The 17,734-nt window shown below is 42.1% G+C and overlaps 1 protein-coding gene across 7 annotated transcripts in view; it reads right to left on the reverse strand.

Annotated features, from left to right (window-relative positions):
* Positions 1 to 337: 337 nt before the first annotated feature.
* caska (calcium/calmodulin-dependent serine protein kinase a) overlaps positions 338 to 17,734 on the reverse strand; it is a 60,965-nt gene continuing 43,568 nt past the window's right edge. Inside the window, exons 6-28 of one of the 7 annotated variants that reach the window (XM_085920323.1) lie at positions 16,958 to 17,060; positions 16,649 to 16,824; positions 16,169 to 16,291; positions 15,916 to 15,999; positions 15,126 to 15,225; positions 14,170 to 14,291; positions 11,172 to 11,249; positions 9,057 to 9,107; positions 8,576 to 8,656; positions 7,355 to 7,543; positions 7,091 to 7,169; positions 6,898 to 6,983; positions 6,752 to 6,820; positions 6,081 to 6,149; positions 5,627 to 5,662; positions 4,584 to 4,625; positions 4,142 to 4,338; positions 3,688 to 3,803; positions 2,349 to 2,429; positions 2,060 to 2,140; positions 1,773 to 1,975; positions 1,446 to 1,529; positions 338 to 961 (exon numbers count right to left, since the gene is read on the reverse strand). In XM_085920323.1, coding sequence (XP_085776449.1) covers positions 785 to 961; positions 1,446 to 1,529; positions 1,773 to 1,975; positions 2,060 to 2,140; positions 2,349 to 2,429; positions 3,688 to 3,803; positions 4,142 to 4,338; positions 4,584 to 4,625; positions 5,627 to 5,662; positions 6,081 to 6,149; positions 6,752 to 6,820; positions 6,898 to 6,983; positions 7,091 to 7,169; positions 7,355 to 7,543; positions 8,576 to 8,656; positions 9,057 to 9,107; positions 11,172 to 11,249; positions 14,170 to 14,291; positions 15,126 to 15,225; positions 15,916 to 15,999; positions 16,169 to 16,291; positions 16,649 to 16,824; positions 16,958 to 17,060 — 2,427 coding nt within the window. In that variant the 3' untranslated portion in view covers positions 338 to 784. Of the gene's footprint in view, positions 962 to 1,445; positions 1,530 to 1,772; positions 1,976 to 2,059; positions 2,141 to 2,348; positions 2,430 to 3,687; positions 3,804 to 4,141; positions 4,339 to 4,583; positions 4,626 to 5,626; positions 5,663 to 6,080; positions 6,150 to 6,751; positions 6,821 to 6,897; positions 6,984 to 7,090; positions 7,170 to 7,354; positions 7,544 to 8,575; positions 8,657 to 9,056; positions 9,108 to 11,171; positions 11,250 to 14,169; positions 14,292 to 15,125; positions 15,226 to 15,915; positions 16,000 to 16,168; positions 16,313 to 16,648; positions 16,825 to 16,957; positions 17,061 to 17,734 lie in introns of all 7 variants that reach the window. The other 6 variants (XM_085920322.1, XM_085920327.1, XM_085920325.1 and 3 more) reach the window with 6 other exon arrangements.

Raw genomic sequence — 17,734 nt, forward strand, 5'->3', positions numbered from 1 at the left:
TGAGTTCAAGTCTCACGTGCTCCTCTGTATAGAGCAGGATTTGAACCACAGTTACTTGCCCCAGGCGAAGTTCTATACTGTTTCGTTACCGCGTCCTGGAGATTTCATTTTTTTTGTGTATTTTAGGTACATGTCAACAGTGTTGTCTATAAATGTGTGTTTTGTTTTCATGAGAATTTTGAGTCATACACAACTCAGTGTACTTCAAAGATGCAACGTGACAAGCAGGTGACAGGATGGACACTTCACAAATTCCCGCCATGACAGGAGTGACATGTGCATAGGAGGACATCCAGCCAATAACCTTCCAGGATCTCAAACAGTTGGAATGCTACTATCATCTTTGACATTTTCTTTATTTTTTAAATCTCTTTACAGAGGGACACAAGGAACACTGACCAAAATTGTCCACATGCATGATTCGTCTTTTCTTTTCCCTAATAATAACAACACATGTAGGGATTTATTTAGAAAGTTCAAGACAGCGTCAGTGGAGTGAGAAGATTTAAAAAAAAAAAAAAAAAAAAGAAGGTAGGAGAAGGGATGAATAAATAACGAGGGCCGAAGCATGTTTGTGTGCTTTTTCTTTTTTCCAGTCAGATGGGTCCACCCACTTTGGCAATCAGGAGGGGGTACTTGTCTCTTGAAAAGAAACACCTAGTAAAAAAGGTCCTAGCCGGCCAGTACAGACAGACAATATTCATTTTGTAGTACAACACCACGATGACGATGGTGAGGTGGTCTGGGGCGACGATGGTGATGGCGTTGGGCGGGCGACTTGGCTTTAGTAGACCCAGGAGACGGGCACCCACTGGCTGCTGTTGCACACCAGCTCCACGGCCTCTTCCAGGTGGCCGATGGTGTCGTCGATCTCGTTGTTGATGATGGTCTGGTCAAAATAGTGCATGTACGTCTTCTGCAGGATCTCAGACTCCTTCTGAAGACGCTGCAAAGACTCGTCCTGAAAGAAGCGGGAGGGTCCAAAGTAAGTCAGACGACACCATGTTCGCTCAGGTCTTTAAGATTGTACCGGTTTACCGTATTCCTCCAAACACAAGATCATTCTTGTGAACTTCACAACTTTATTCTTTCTTCAAAAACTACATTTTTGTTTGATTCATTTAAAGGTTTTGTGTTGTTTTCTAAGCCGCTTGGTCAGACTTGGTAGCAGGTAAGAGTAAAAACATGCGTAAGTATGCACACTTGACTAGACAACACACGACAACAGTAATAGCTAGCAAGGTGTCAGATGGTACTTACTGGAAGCGTGCGACACCACCTGGGCGTCTGCAGGAGGCGCCATAGAAACATGCATGCATTGTTTGCAAAGATAAAGCAGCAATCAGACACATGCAGACGCCAGCATGCATGCATGCAAATGTTAAGACATGCTCATACTTGCACATGCAAATTCAAATAAGCGTATGTGCATGCGTGTGACTTACCTCGTCGATGCCCGGCGTTATGGTTGGTGCTGCGATGAAGACCACGTATGGGGCAAATTCGGCTGTGCGAAGCACTTTCAGTGCCTATCAGAAAGCACACACATACAAAACAGGTCTAATCATGTGATGTATTCTCACAGTTCTGAGGTTTGTCTTGCAAAATGACACATTTTCACAAAGTTTTTACTGTCTGACATGACATTTTTGGAACAGTCTCACATTTTTTGGGTCATATCACAACGACACTTAACCATTGATTCTTTTTTTTTGGGGGGGGGGTCATATAAATTAGTTTTCTTCACATGCCCAGTGAATGCAGACGCAGACCTGTGGCTCGACGTCCAGGATGGCGACCAGTCCCTGCTGGTGGATCTTGCGAATGGTCTCAAGGCGCGTGCCGTACATGGCGTCCTCATGGCTGCCGTACTCCAAGTACTCGTTGTTGCTGATGTCCTGCATCATCTGGTCGTGCGACACAAAGTAGTAGTTCTTGCCGTTCTCCTCATCCTTCTTGGGAGGTCTTGTCGTGTCTGTAGGACGCATAGAGGTAGAGTTTAACATACCTGTCCCTTCCACCAAAGGATACAGTGTTTGTGTGTGTGTGTGTGTCTCACGTGGGATGGGATAAGCAAATCTGTCAGGGTGTTTGGTGATGAGTGTGTTCTTGATGTGTCTCCTGCCAACGCCGTGAGCACCTGGAAAACACCAAATCAATGACGAATGATGCAGCTCATCATTTAAAGTTTATATAAACATCCCATACTAACAAGTTTGTAATACATTTCTTGAATAATAACGACTCAATGTGCAATAAACCAGTATGTTGTGCAATAGATGGATAAAACGCATACTTTAATCAGTCTTGATCGAAACAATAAGGTGAAAAGTCGGCCGTGGTCTCACCTAACAAAACGAGCGTTTTCCTCTTGAAGGCGGGGAGTTTGACCACTTCCTCATAGGTGACCAGATCTAATTGGTCAAACACTGAAGGGGTGGGGGAAGAGAGAGCGACACAAGAAGTGTTAGTGTGTATGGGAAGAAAAAAAAAATTGTGGGACAGTTTTCTCATAACAAATTGACTTACATCAAGGTCAAACAAACATCACATATTTATTGCATTTCAGTGGAAAATATTTTTAAATGCATTTGATGATGTCATGCAATGCTGCATTTTCCAAACCTGGCAAATGGAAAAGATCCCAATTCCAAAAAATTATAATTTCAAGCTTCAACTTTTACATGCAAAATACGATTCATATAATACATAGAAATCTAAAATAAATGTTAGTTCCATTCTAATGGTTGGAAGTGAAGTTTATAACTTCCCAGTTTACTGGAGAACATGTCTGCTGTTTTTTATAACATACTATGTGACATGAGCTCTCCTTTATGAGTCAACAAGTGAAACAAAATATCCACAAGTCAGTGCGACTGACACAACATTTCTTGCATCATCGAAGCCATGTCTGCCTCGACTTAAAACTTGTTTCCATCAGTAAATACTTGGGGCACGCAAACACACACAAAAAAAAAAAGCACACAAAGCGGCTTCAGTCTTCTGTTGTTTGGACGAAAACAACAACGCAAAAGTGAAAGGCCGCCAGCGACAGACAAGAATTAACCCGCAGGGGTGCTTTCAAAGTAAAAGCATAAAGGAGGAGGAGAGTAACGTCAGCGGGGTTACTTACATGCACAGAGGTCGTTCAGTAGGAGCAAGCAAGAGAGATGGACAGGAGGGTTACAAGAGTAGTTTAATATGCACACACACACGCTAGCACGCACAATGTTGATATGAATGTGAATCAGCTACTTGGCAGACAGTTTAAGGCAATCAGAACAAGCAAACACCACATTTGATGTTATGCAGTAAAAATAACACCTAAATCTTCACAAGTTGATTGAATTCAATTTTTAAGTGCAACACCTATGTTTCAGTTCCAAGTACGTGTGATTTTTCAACTTTTTTTTTTTTTTTTTTAAACTAACAGAGTGTGCCTATTAAGAATGCTTGGTCTTGTTGGATTTGTTAGAATCTACTGGTTCATTGTTTCCCATGTCTCTTTAAAAATGTACTTAAAACACTTTCTACATGTACTAAGATGTGCTTAAATATACTTTACATGTACTATCCGATACCATGCACACGTACTCAGAAAAATCGTCAAAAATACCGATTATGTGCACAAACAGTAGGCTATATGTAGGCTGCTGGTGTGTTGACACACGTGTGATTTTTGCATACCTGCGTTGTGCTTGGCCAAATACTTGTCTTTGTACTGCTTTTTCTTCTTGCCAAACCAAGTGCAACTGGCCTGTTGCTCCTGCTTGGTCTTCTCCATGGCCATGCATGCCACACGCCTGCCGCACACACATGCAACAGGTTTGCCGAAACAGTTCAAAGTGAAATGCTTCAAATCCTAAAATTACTGCTAAAATTATTGTGAAGGTTAAATATAAAGACTATAAATGCCTAAAAAAATAATAAGGGGAAAATCAAAGCAAAAAAAAAACCCAACAAAAAAACCTACAAGTTGAAATAAAATTACCACAACCTCCCAATCCCACAGGTAATAAATAATAATAATAATAATGACAATAGTGTATCTTAAAACTGCAGTAAATCCTTTAAAAAAAACTAATAAACAAAAATAAAGGACATCAGTTTGCCACTTAGTGGCACGAGTGGTTAGTCTCACCACTCCTGCAGCTCGGGCGATGGGATGAGGCCGGCCGTGCCGTTCTTGGTGTTCTCCAGCTTGCCTTGCCACCAATTGTGGTCATCCTTGGAGATGATCTGGATGATGTCGCCGACGCGGAAGCGAATGCCGGCCTCCTTGCAGGGGATCAGCTCGTCCTTGGAGGGATCGTACTCGAACTGAGCCCGCACGTAGATCTGTGGGAAGGAGGGGTGAGGGGTGTTGAAGTGCACAGTGTGCCGGTCGGGTGACCTAAAAGGACGGACAGGGTGGGAATTTGCTGTTGCTGGAAATTGGCGAACACGGAGAGAGGAGCAGCTAGGCGAGGCTAGACTAGACTAGGTGTCTGTGGTAGTCACGGCACAGGTCTTGTTTGTTTGGTTTAAACCACGTTGTGCGGCGAGAGGGGCCTGGGTTGGGGTTTCGGAGGCTGATATCTTACCTTGACAGACATTTTGTCCTTGATTGGAGGTCTGGGTACAATCTATGGATTTGAAAGCATCACAAACATCATGCAAACACACCTTTGAACACAACACGTGTGTCTTTGTTGGTGTTTCCTGAAGATTGATTTATTTAGCAATAATTGATTCAGTAGTTTGAAACCTAATTGTATTGTGTAATGATGATTACACATTAAAACAAAATGGTGAAAATTTAATAAGGTATACAATTCTACCGAAAGGTTAGTAGGGTGTTTTGTAAAATAAACAACGGTGACAGGGATGATGAGATGACGTTTAGTAAAGGTTGCTTTGCTGATTTTAGGGAAAGGTCAAATTTTGGGGTGGGTGCTGTGCCAAACAACGCCTGTGCCATAAATACCACAGAGTTCAAGCTGATGTAGTTGTCAGTTGTTTTAGAAGGCCAATGACTGGATGTGTGGAGTAGGGAAGAGGGGGCTGGTCTGGGTTGGGTTATGACCAATTAATCATCACTTTTGTTATATTTTCAACATAAAAGCAGCAAGGACATCAAATGGCTGAAACTTGACTTTGGATTGTTGGATGAGCTTTGAAACACAGCAGTCCGGGGAGGGGGGGGGGCACATATAGCTCTCGCTTTTGACAGAGAGAAAGTGTATGAGCACGTTTCCACCAAGCAATAAACTTCAGTTCAGTTCATCACGATGGCATTTGGAGTAGCAAATCCTGGGATGGTTTGTGTTTTTAATGGCACATCCAGTCCATTTTCTTTATCACGTGTCCCTAATAAAGTGGCGGGTGAGCTGAAGTTTATCCCAGCTGACTTTTGGGGGGGGAGAAAGGGAAACACCCTGGACTGGTTGCCAGTCTCTGTCATTTTTTTTTACTGCTCCACTTTGCCGCAGTCGCTTATTCTGTCATTTGGATTTTTGCATTTTTCCCACAGTACTTTGCCCCAAAGCAATGACAGCCGAGCTTCGCAAACGGAAACCGGACCATACGGCTTGGTGGAAAGAGAGGCCCTCGAGAAGCAAGCGGGAGTCACCGAGTTTATATTCACCTGTCGACCTTTGGGCTGGATGGTGGACGGCAGGTCCTGAGGAAAATGAAGAAGTATTGAGGAGCAGAGAGAACACATGGCAGATCAGTGAGCTTGGATACAAACATTAGCAAGGCATCGTGGCAGCTTATTGAATAACATTAGAAGCGTCCTCCACCTGTTGCAAGCAAAACGCGTGACCAAGCCGATGTGCGGTGTCAGCTAAGATGCACAGCACACAGCGGGCGTTAAAGAGGCACACCAATTTGTGAACTGAGATATCGGACACAATGAAAGGGGAACCCCTTGGAGAACAACGCAGGATTGATGTGGAATAATCTGCCTTGTGAAGGGTTTCTCCATACAATTAAAACAAACATACATCCTGGCGGAAGGTTGAAAAATGTGTAAATAAGTGGGATGGGCTGTTTTTATTCTGTTGTTTTTTTTTTTTCTCAGGGTCGGGCATCCTTACCAAGATAGAACTGTTAATGCTGGAGTGGCCATTGGCAGGGGATTGCCTGGACGTGGTAGGGGACTCTTTCTGAAATAAGACACACATGTCAAGAGAGCACACACGCACACACACGTACACACACTGGGGCCGAGATGCACCGCGGCATTGACGTGATTCACACCGTCATGCCAAGGGAGTGATCCTGTGCTTGTTACACCGTAAATGTACTTGAGGCCCGAAAGAAATCACATGGAATGTCTTCCTTGCTATATTGTGGTTCATAGTTCGGGCCGCTACAATATCAATGAATTCTAAAGAGTCCCAAACAGTGCCACTGATCTCTGTGTTTTTAATAACTTTTTGGAGGTTGTAACAAACAAAAAAAAAACGTTTGAAAGTGAAGATCATCTAAAAGGAATGAGTGTAGATGATGGGACAGGGAACGGTGTTTGTGACTCCTGGAGGATAACAAAGGAGGACAGCAGGGTTATCGAACATGAAGTGGGGAAGTTCCGGTATCTTGGTTGTGAAATTGGTGTGCTGGATATCCAAGTCACCCAGTGGCAGTAGAACACACACAGAAATGCACACAATCCACCTCACACAAACGTGGCATCCTGGCAAGCGGTTAGTGAGGAGATGAGTAAAGAAGAAGAAAAAGAACAGGAGGAGGAAAAGGAAGATGTTACCTCACAGGAGGACCCCTGTGTCCGGTAGCTTGGCACTATTTTAAATGTGATGCTGCCTCGCATCTCCTTCTGCAAACACACACATGATGTTAAAACACAACAGGCGCTGACCCCTTAGCATTGTTAGCAGCCACACACACGCTCACCAGCATCTTCTGCAGCTGCTCGACTGTCTGGTTGGCCACGCTGATGCCATTGATCTCCCTGATCTCATCTCCAACATGCAACGTGCCTGATAAGACAAAATGGTTTGGATTCTTTCGACGCCATCGCATGACTCCCTATGTCCGACAATGGGTTGTTGCTTATTTATTTCATCCATGTTTTAGGTTTGGCTACCTTGTCTGTGGATCATGCCTCCATGCATGATGCGAGCCACGATGCAGTTGTTGGAGTCGTTCATTTTCAGTGTGATGCCCTACAGCCATCAAGAACATAGATGAGCTAAAGAAATTAAACCTGACGTCCCCCTCCACATATTGCAGATTTGGAAGTGATTCTATATTTTTTATAGTATGCTGTACAGGTAAGCCTTTGCGAACGTAAAACATGTGCCTCAGTTCAATAAAGGTCGTGAATCTCATTGGTCGAGTAGAGGCGCACCATGGGCTCGTCCGTGTTCTTCTGGAACTGCACCAGGCGCACCCTGGTGACGTTCTCCAGGTCCACGTCTCCGTTGGTACTTTCGGGTGAGTCGCCATTCAGGTAAGGCGAGGTGGGCGGTGGCGTCACCCTCAGCGCCTCATCGCTGTAGACCTCATGCGCCACCACATCGTGGGCCTGCAGCAACGCCTTTGGCGAGAACAAAGCAAAAATACAGCTTTGAGAAGTTTTATGCAATATTTCCTCGTGGCAAAGTACAAAATATGGCAATAACAGCAAAAGCACCAAATCAACAGCCAGATACGCATGTCAAACATTATGTTGAATACTTCAAACATTAAGTGTCATCTTGGTGAGGAGCGTTGCCTTGTGGCAGGGCATTCATCAGTGACATGAAGGTGATGGGATTAGCAACTGTTGACAGCTTGAATGGCTTTTCCACTGAACAGATTAATTTAGGCTGCTCACATGCTTGAAACCTTGGTCTCAGTGACGAGGCCTTTGAACCTAGAGCCATACAAATGTAGACAAATTGTTGCTTCCCTTCAAAAACTAAATCGCATTTACAAACCCTTGTCGGTCAACAGCTAAGCCTTGTTTATTTGTTTTAATAGAACAAGTGAAAAATGAAAATATAAACGCTTGTATCCGAACAAGCTTTTAAAATTTTGTTTTTATGTGATTTTGTGTTTATTTTGGATTCACACAAAATATTTGTAATTCCAATTTAGAAAATTGCATTATTCAGGATTCATTTAATTATTCTTACATTTTAATTTAGGGTTCATTAAATATTTGAAATTTCTAGTGCACAGTTGTAATACTGACATTTTTATAGTTACTGTTTCTGTAAAATTCCATCATTTCCCCAAAATATCGCCAATGTATCGTATTGCTGTAATATTTGTGTTTATTTTGAATTGAAATGATTTCATGATCCCTCCTTCCTTTCTGTAGATAGAGTAACTCTTTTTCTTCTAATACATCACAACAGCAATTGTCCAACTGTGGTATTATTGTCTCATACAAAATCTCATGCTCTCATATGGCAAGATTTATACTGCTATTCGCCAACTCCTTGGAGCAGATTGGATATAAAAGTCTTGAGCCCACTGTCGTGTTCTTGTAATTGTCAAGGATCTTTTACCAAAACAAACATAACAGCACCTCGAGAGAGACTTTCTATTAAGTAGGTAACGGCGCATGCGCTCTTGAACTCACCATGAAATGCGGCTGCGTCAGTATCCGTCTGAGTTCTTTCACGTCGTGGTTCTCTGGGTAACAGGCGATCTCTTCCAGCACCTGAGCAGGGCGAGGACAAGACCCTTTTCAATGGCCGTACTCTGTTTTGGGTATTATCCCGTTCACCTCTCTGACCCTCACAAAAATGCCCACCCCGCCCCCGGAATGGCCTTGGCCAAGTTTGGACACCAAGTGGACAAAACTCCCCCCTCCTCCTGCCTGCTTAGTTGGCAGCGCCTGGCTGGAAGTCAGTTCCAGTTATGTTGCGCCTGACTGGTGAATGTGGCGTTGCAGAGGTGCGGCGGGGGGGGGGAGAGGAGGGGCGTTGCGGGGGCACTTTGAATACAAGCCATTGTGAAGCAATCATGTGCTCATGTAGCTTGTCAAGCAACCACCCATCTCGGTTGTCCGCCTCCGACACATCTAAACGCACCGGTAGCACGTGTGATGTAGCGCTTACATATTCCAGATGTTTCAAAGCTTCACCGTCTTCCTGGTGTGAGGAGGATGTCTTGAGTGGAGGAAGACACAGGGAGACCAGGTTACTCAGGCGATACTCACAATGTTGAAAAAGGTCGTCTTCCGTAAGGCATTGGATTAGTGTGGCGAGCAAAAGCAGCCAATTTGAGTCATTAGTTGGATAGCAACACCTATATCCTTGGATTGGAATTAGTAGAGTGTTTGAAGCACAATAACCAATTCTCATGTTATTGGTGAGAAATAAGAGCAAAGACGGAAAGTTGCAGAGCCTGATTGGCTTGAAATATTTTGCCTCATTCAGAGTGAGCGGCAGGAAACGAAAGCTGAGTGGACTGGAGCTCTGTTAGGAAAGTATGACACCAGGTGGAACGGACATTTACCAGAGCAGGCTGTGACATAAGATTCCATAGTGGGCTTTATATTTTCTGCTTTTGTAACCATGAAGGAAAAGGGCACAAGTGTGACAATAACGACAAAAAAATTTAACTTTTTCCAGCAATGTAGTGATAAATGTTTCTCGGTCCAGGCGGCTCAGCACAATGCAAGGTGACTTATGTTTAGTCGTGCGAAAGATGTCAACCCCCCCAATCAGAAACGTTAAGTCTCTTACTTTCTTAGCAACCAAAAGCGAACTTGACATCCTTTGATGAGGAATACAATGTTTCCTAGCCAGGTTTCCCTGGAATCCTTTTTCCTGTGTGTGGAATTCGGGATTGGACGCAAGTCACCCACTCATGTCTCAGAACTTTCGACTTCTTTCAATAAAGCACAAAATAAACTTGTTTGTGTGTCTGCTTTCACACAACACACAAAACTGCCTCCATGCTACTCACCCTCGTTAAGCAATGTAAACAAACGTCAATCAAATGAGATTTTACACAAGCAGGGTGCGACTGTGCCAACCATAATGCAACTCTGGGTAAGCATGCTACAAGTGTGAGTCTAGGTAGTGTGTGTGTGTGTGTGTGTGTGTGTGTGTGTGTGTGTGCATCAAGCAGCTAATGAGGGAAGTCAAAAGAGCTTTATGAGAAGAAGGCAGTGCAAACAGGCCAAAGGGCTGTGGTGTGCAGCTGCTCAGACAATGAGCGCGTCAGTGGCAGCGCACACAAAGAGCACTCGGGAGGTCATTTCAGTTCATCACCAGGCAAAAATAATTAATTAAATACCGTGTGTATATGAGTAAATGTATGAAAATGTATATACGAGCTGTGTTGGTGGCAAAGACCAGCTGGAGTCAGAGGGAGAACATCAAGAGCCTCTCGCAATTTTATTTTTCTCCATAAAGTGGACAAACCCTGACAGTGTCACAACACGGGTGCTGAAGATTGAAGGTGTTAGAAGCCAGAAAGAGTAACAAAGCCCGGGCACTAGGAAGAAACTTTTTAAGAACGATTTTCCACTGCACAGTGTCAGCTGGGCTAGTTGGTTTTCCACAACCTCTGGAAACGATACACACCATGCCACATGAATAGTATGGCTCAAACTGTGAGCACACAACAACCACGGAGAAGAAGAATGAGGAGCTTCTGGATGTTTGAAAAGTTTCCTCTGAGGGCAACAAAGAAAATGTAGAAAAACGCACATGCTGCATTGAACGCTTAACAAAAAAGATAAATGTCATTTTTTTAGGACAAATCTGACCCAAAAGGAAACTAAGCATAGCAAGAAAATAGGACACTGCAGCAAAGTGAAGACTGTGATTACAGCGCACTTCACACGTTATTCGGAAAAAGAAACCCAACAAAAAAAGAAAAGGGGAGTGGATAACTGCTTCTATAAGCACGAGGGGTTTGAGTTGCATATATTTCCCCATAAAGTGTTTTTTTTTTTCAAAAACATCATGAGTTCATCATGACTTGTTGCATTCAGCAGATTAAACAAAAATTGTGAAATTTCCAGTTAAATTTTTTTATATATTTTTTAATTCAGACACGTCTGTTATGAGGTAGAAAAAAAGGATTTGCCGATAGGAAAGTTTGATATTAACAAGAAACGCCCATGTAAGCACAGTGCAGTGGAAAAGGAAGATTGTCAGCAGCAAGAAAAAACAAAAAATAGCAATGTTAACGAAAAACAATTGTATATTTTGTCTTACCTCTTTGGCTCTCTGCACGCCGTCACTGGATGGGTTCCTGATCTGCGGAGACGACCTGGTGTTGATCTTATCGTAGAGCTGCAAATGACAAACACTCACATCCATTAATCAGCTCACGGAACAATACAATCACTACTTTTGTTTTGCCACTTCATCAACACCTTCTGTGAAAAGGGCATCTGGGGATTTCCACTCTTGTGAAGAGCTCGCTATCAAAACAGCAACAGTTGATTTATAAATCCAGCTCTCGTGTACATCATTGTGGAGTAAAAACTTTGCACAAAATATAGAGCATATTTATATTCTAATAGAAGGAATTTATTTTGAGCATTTCCTCTATCACATAAAATATGTGATGAGCAGTCCAACGTTTCTTTTGACTGAATAATGACATACAAGAGTGGATTGTTTAAAAGAAAAAAAGAGAAAGGAAAAAAGAGAAACTGGCTCATTCTACGGAGACAAGAGTGTGTTTAAAGCCTCAATGTTTGTCAACAGAGTGTCAACAAAGACAGCAACTGAGGGCTGGGTGCAATAAAAAGACAAAAATAATGGAACAAAACTTGATGCGACCGTTACACAAAACTGTACCAATGAATGTGCGAGTATCATCGAGGACACATTTACAGCAGGGGAGGAAAAGAACCCATGCCAGCATCGGGTGGACTTGCAAATTCCACACGGGGCATTGGAGCTGACATTAAAACCCAGGACCTCCGCAAAGTGTAAGGACAACTGTCCTAAAAAACATTCCTCTGTGCTAACACTGAACGATTAAAAAAGTATTGATTCAACAGGGTCGAAACAATAACCTGCCTCAGAATGTGATCTAAAGAATGAACATGCCCAAAAAATATGCTCCAAAAGCCGAATGACAAAACTATAATTGAGTATCAAAACTAAGGATGCATTTATCTCACAAACAAGAATGATTTTTACCAGGCATTTAGATCCAGCTACACGAGGAGGTCACAGGTCTTTTTCTAAACTGATTACCAGCGATGGGACAAAGTGATTTTCTAGGAATATTCTCAAATGACCATTTGCAAACACAAACACTTGTGGAAAAATATAGAAACAAAGTGATATCATTAACATCTGTGTCCCATCAAATAAATGAATACAATGAAAAATGTACAAAATATAATTAAGGGTAATTTGAGCAAATTTCTTTCAGAAATGTATATCAAACAGGTATCACAGGTTGTTGAGCGATACTCCCTTTGTCACATTGTCAGACTTTACACGTCCCCTAAATTTGAATCTCAACTATATCAAACAGGTAGCCCTACTTTAATATTACACAACACCTATTAAGCAACAATATCCATAAGATGCCACCAGATGACAGCATATCTCTGCAAAGACTGCTCCGTTCAGCTTTTTTGGGTCAATCCAGGCCAGCTGACAGATTTCACACTGTCCAGCACATCCTGGGTCTTCCCCAGAGATTCCTCCTACTCGTATTCTTTTCATGGGGATTTTTTTTTTCCCCACATAGGATCAACACATAAACCAGAACGGATGTGCTCAAATGTGCAAATCGGTACAATACTTCCTTGAAGGCACCATTTACCCTTCTCGAACTAACCAACCAGAAAGCTTAAGAAGATTAAAAAAGCAACCTCAAGTCAGACATCAAAAGCACCAGAGACTAGGATTTTTTTTTTTTTTTTTACTTTGACTCAATTACCTGGAGGCCAACACATGAAAGTCATCAAACACTCACCAGGTAAGTGCAGGAAAGCGGTTTCAACAAAGCTTTCTAAGGGCGGTAGACTCCATCTACGGCCGTCGTCTATCTTCAGCGTGTTGCATTGCATGCTACTTTCAGCTGTCCTTGCAACACAGCTGTGCTTCTTACACATGTTCTCATAATGGATGCCATTGTTCTGACTCGCTCTGCTCCGAGCACAAACCAAGTGGAGACGTGCAAGTCGTTCACATTGACACTACATTACAATCTACTTCAGCCTACTAAATCAAGAAATATGTCTGACTTTTTCTACTATAATGGATGCACGAGTATCATGGAAAACTTCTTTGGAAAACACTTTTCTCCTACAGCAATAGAGAAAGGCTTTATCAACAAATACCGTGACATGAGCATAGGCCATCATTGTGCCCAGTGTCACTGCGATTCTTTATGTATAATAGGCGTTGCTAGACAGGTAAATAGACTTGAACAATATTGTGAGTAAAATTAAAGAAGACTTATAGATCAGTGATTCTCAAAGTGTACTATGACGCTGTTGGTACTCTGTCTCCCTCTAGTGGTACTTAAAAGAACAACAATTGCAAGAATTTTACAATATTTTTCAAGAACTGGTAGAAAGACAATGAACGTATTCCCGATTTATTTTTATTCATGTAACTCATTAAATTGGGTAACCAGTTTATCTAAATAAACCAGTACATTCAAATCAAATGAAGTTGGAGTTGTTTGTCGACTGTTCTTGCTGTTCCAAAAATAAAATCATTTTAAATGAAAAGATTAAAGGCAGCAAACATGTGTGGATTATATGCCATCATCCACATAACGTGAAAGAAGAAAGTATAAATTAAATTTAAGAAAGAGCAAACAGCCTCAATCAAATTAAATTATAGGGAAAGCTGCCGTCAAAACGACCTCATACAAAATACGACCGATGCAGTCTGTGTCTGGTTTTGTGACCCAATATGGTGCCAAAATGTTGATATGTGTGCAAATATGTTAACCTCCAGGTATTAGTGATACACAAAAATAAATAAAAATCCTCAGTTGGAACTTTATTGCCAAAGGCGTAGGGCAAGAGGTGGGCGATTTCCTTAATAGTGAAACAATCGTGCATTATATATCTGACATAATTTGTTGGTGCGAAACTTCAAATTATACGACTTGAAGGACATATATTGCTGTGGTCTATGGCAACCGCTTTTGACGTTCATTTTGGTATATATTGCAGCAAGTTAATCCCGTACACTCTGAAAGGCAGGAGATCACAAGTGACTGACTTACGTCGAGCAGTGTGTGTAAATGTTGGTCCTGGAAAACACTGTGTAGGAAGTCGAGATCCTTCTCACTGCAATCAGTCAAGGCGTGGATCTCTTCTAAACTATCCAACACCTGAGAAACAGCTCCTGCAAAGCATAACAACACATATTGAAAGAAATAGCAACATACTGCCAAGTAGCTGGAAGGAGTCAACCACACGGCAAAAAAATATAAAGATACATACTTTCTGCTGCGAGCAGCCCTGCAGGCGGGAAGCATTAACAGAAGCAGAAAAACAAAGGATTGTAAAAACAAAGAAATAATGAAGAAACCAAAGAAAGGTTTGATGAGGTCCCTTCAAATCGAGGTATTTCTGATTTTGCTGTGGGTGTGTTGTATTCATGTTTATTCTTCATGGTCTTGCATTGACAGATCTTTACAGGTTATAAGGAGAGCAGAGAGTAAGAAGGCCAATTCTGTTGGGTCTTCTAGGGCCACTGCTGTGGTTTAGTTTTTTTTTGCCCATTTTAAATTTACCATCATTGTGTGCGGTCATGCATGTTTCTACGAGTTCATCACAGGATAGCGCACACCACCAGTGGATTATATGTAGACCACATTCAACAAATTTGGAGTACTGCAGTTTGGATTTAGCATTGGGAGTATTTATGTATGTATTGAGCGTGGGTGGGCTATTTAGGTCTGCATATGTTATCCATCATATCATGTTCTGCGTTGATTACGTCAGGCTCGCATTATTGACTATAAGGGCTTTTTTTTTTTTAGGGGAGAGGTCGAGTGAGCTAACTCTTGCAGGGCGTTGCAGGGGATACATGCCTTCGTAAGTGTGACATATACGTAGACCTCTCTCTGAACACTTCAATATTAATTTGTCTTGCTTCAGTTGTAGTTTTTCTTTGTCATGGGTGTTGTCTCTTTAATTCACTGCAAGTATGGTGCTAAAATCCCACAAAATTCACCTGAGGAGGTGGGGTCGTCCGAGAAGTCGTGGAGTTCCTCAGGGGGGTCTCCATAGTAGGAATTAAACTTGTGACTGGACACTGCTGCTAGTACCGCACCCTAAAACCACACCAGTGGGTGAACATCCTCCATGGTGATGATCACATCATCACACAAACACATACAGTTGAGCTCAAAATCTTTAGCTTCCCTATAATAGGGTCCAATGTTTACACTATTCATCATACCAAAAAGCAAAAAGGTCAGTCTGGACCTGAAGCAGAAGACGAGAAGGATACACTGCAAGTGGGTAAATTAATTTGTTCTGTGATGAAAATCATAGCACAATTTACTGATACTGTATATCAAATGAATGATAGTATTATAGTTCATCTATTACTGGCAGACATAGAGAGCCGGAAAATATAAAAAAAATATTGACTAACAGTCAAGAGGATTCATCATTTTGGGTTTGCATTTCGTGTGTGTGTTTTTAATTGCCTTGTCAAATCAGTGAAATGCAAAACAAGGTGACACGTTGACGTCGTCTTTGTTCTCTTGAACTAAAAAGGTTATGATAGGCTCATCCGCGAGTTCTGCAGAATTCTGAAAGGGACCATGACCATTTGAATCAGGTGTGTTGGAGGAGGCAAACATCTGAAAACATACAGGGTTGGGGTTCTCGAGGATATGACTTGGTTACCCCTGCTCTAGAGTGGCTCATGGGTATGTCATTTGAGAAAAGGGGCTTTATATGATTTGATGAAAGAGGCTCATTATCTTGATTCTAATTGTATCCATGCTGTATACCTTCAACTTTCTTCTGGCGTTGAACTTCCTCAGCTGCTCCACCGTCTCTGGCAGGTGGATCTTGTAGGCATAGCGGTCTCTCTCCTGCAAGACATCACCACACATTGCCCACTACTGCCTGCCGCATATAAGGCAAAAAAATGTACCACACTTTCTTGAATGAGTCCATCTTGAAAATCTGTTTCAAGATGAAATGCAACAATGACGATCTCTACTAAAAAGCCAAATATCTTCATGACAAGGGGCAGGCTACCTTGAGCCAAGGATGGTTAAGGGCCTCATAAACTGTGATCCTCTCGGCAGGGTCCAGCATCAGCATGCGCCTCACCAGATCTTTAGCGCTCTCCGAGATTTGACTCCACTGCCGCGGGTTCATCTGTGTTGAAATGTTGTAGGACTGCACAATTTAATGACCTTACAACTCATACAGTATGAGTTACAGTAAAGCCTTGTCAATCATAGCGGGTATTGTTTCAGACCCATCCAAGATGTCTTAAGATGCAGGTATGATGAAGTTTATCGTTATGACTGTTTTAACATTTGTCGGAATCCCAGCCTTCAGGAAACGGCATCGGCAACTTTACAGTTAATACATCATAGAACCCCGTAAAAAAAAAAACAATTGTTCTAAAACTGTGATACTTTGTAGCAGCGGCGCAAACCATGAACGGTAAAAACGTAAAAGCATCCTACAATGTTTTTTGTAGCCTACAAGACCATGTAATGTCCTTACCTTGTATTTCCCTTTGCAGATTGCTTCGAAGAGACGCTCTTTGGTGCCATAGAAGGGCAGACACCCTGACAGGAGGATGAAGAGAATGACGCCGCAGCCCCACACATCCACAGGTTTTCCGTAAGGCTCCCTCTTCACCACCTCAGGTGCCATGAAGTGGGGTGTTCCTACTCGACCTGCACACACAACAATGTGGTCCTATATACAGCTTGTGTATTGTTTTATTGAAACACTCTAAATGGGCTTATTTCCCATAACACCCCCCCAGACGCTACTGAAGTGTCTGAGACACGCAGGATAAAAGTATACCTCCAGCCACCAGCCCCGACTCTCCCAGCTGGATTGCCACTCCAAAGCCTCCTAACTTGACGGGAGCAGAATTCTCTTTAGATGCCAGCAGCACACAGTGAGGCTGCGTAAGAGGAGAGACAGAGCATTTTGTGGTCAGTCCTGGCTAGCTACAAAGTGACACCCTCCTATGAATAACGTTAATGGCACGCCAGGAAATCTGCATCGGTGTACGCACAAAATTGACGACGAAGGAAGTTTTTATGCAAAGAGGAACAAACATTGAGCTTTTTTTTACTTCTACTTCAGAAATAAATAAATACCGTCTTTTAGACTGGTAACTATGGTCAAGACTGGATTTATGTTGCATGTGTACTCAAGTGATGCAATTCCTGTTTTGTTTTTTTGTTGCCCTAAGTGGCACAATACTGATATGTGTAATGTCAGTGTTGAGGGGGAAAACAAATGGAATTGAATAGCTTTCGATGGAACTCAAGGCAAATTTGATAAGCATCTAATATCCGCCAAAGTGACTCAAAGACTTCAATATCAAAGTTGGATATAACCCATCAATGCGATTGACTTAGTCAAAACAAAGTAACTGGTCTGCCCAAACAACACATACAAACAATATTAGAAAACACCCACTGGAAATCTAATTTACAGTGACAGCATAAATAGACAATTAAATAAAATTAAATACGTAGATTTAACTCAAATTGGGATGAGTCATTCCATCTGCCATACAGTGTTTAATTTGTATCTTATGATTTGTTTTTATGTGAACAGATGCTATTA

The sequence above is a fragment of the Syngnathus leptorhynchus genome, chromosome 9, assembly GCF_054491065.1.
Source record: "Syngnathus leptorhynchus isolate UIUO chromosome 9, UIUO_Slep, whole genome shotgun sequence".
Taxonomy (NCBI): domain Eukaryota; kingdom Metazoa; phylum Chordata; class Actinopteri; order Syngnathiformes; family Syngnathidae; genus Syngnathus; species Syngnathus leptorhynchus.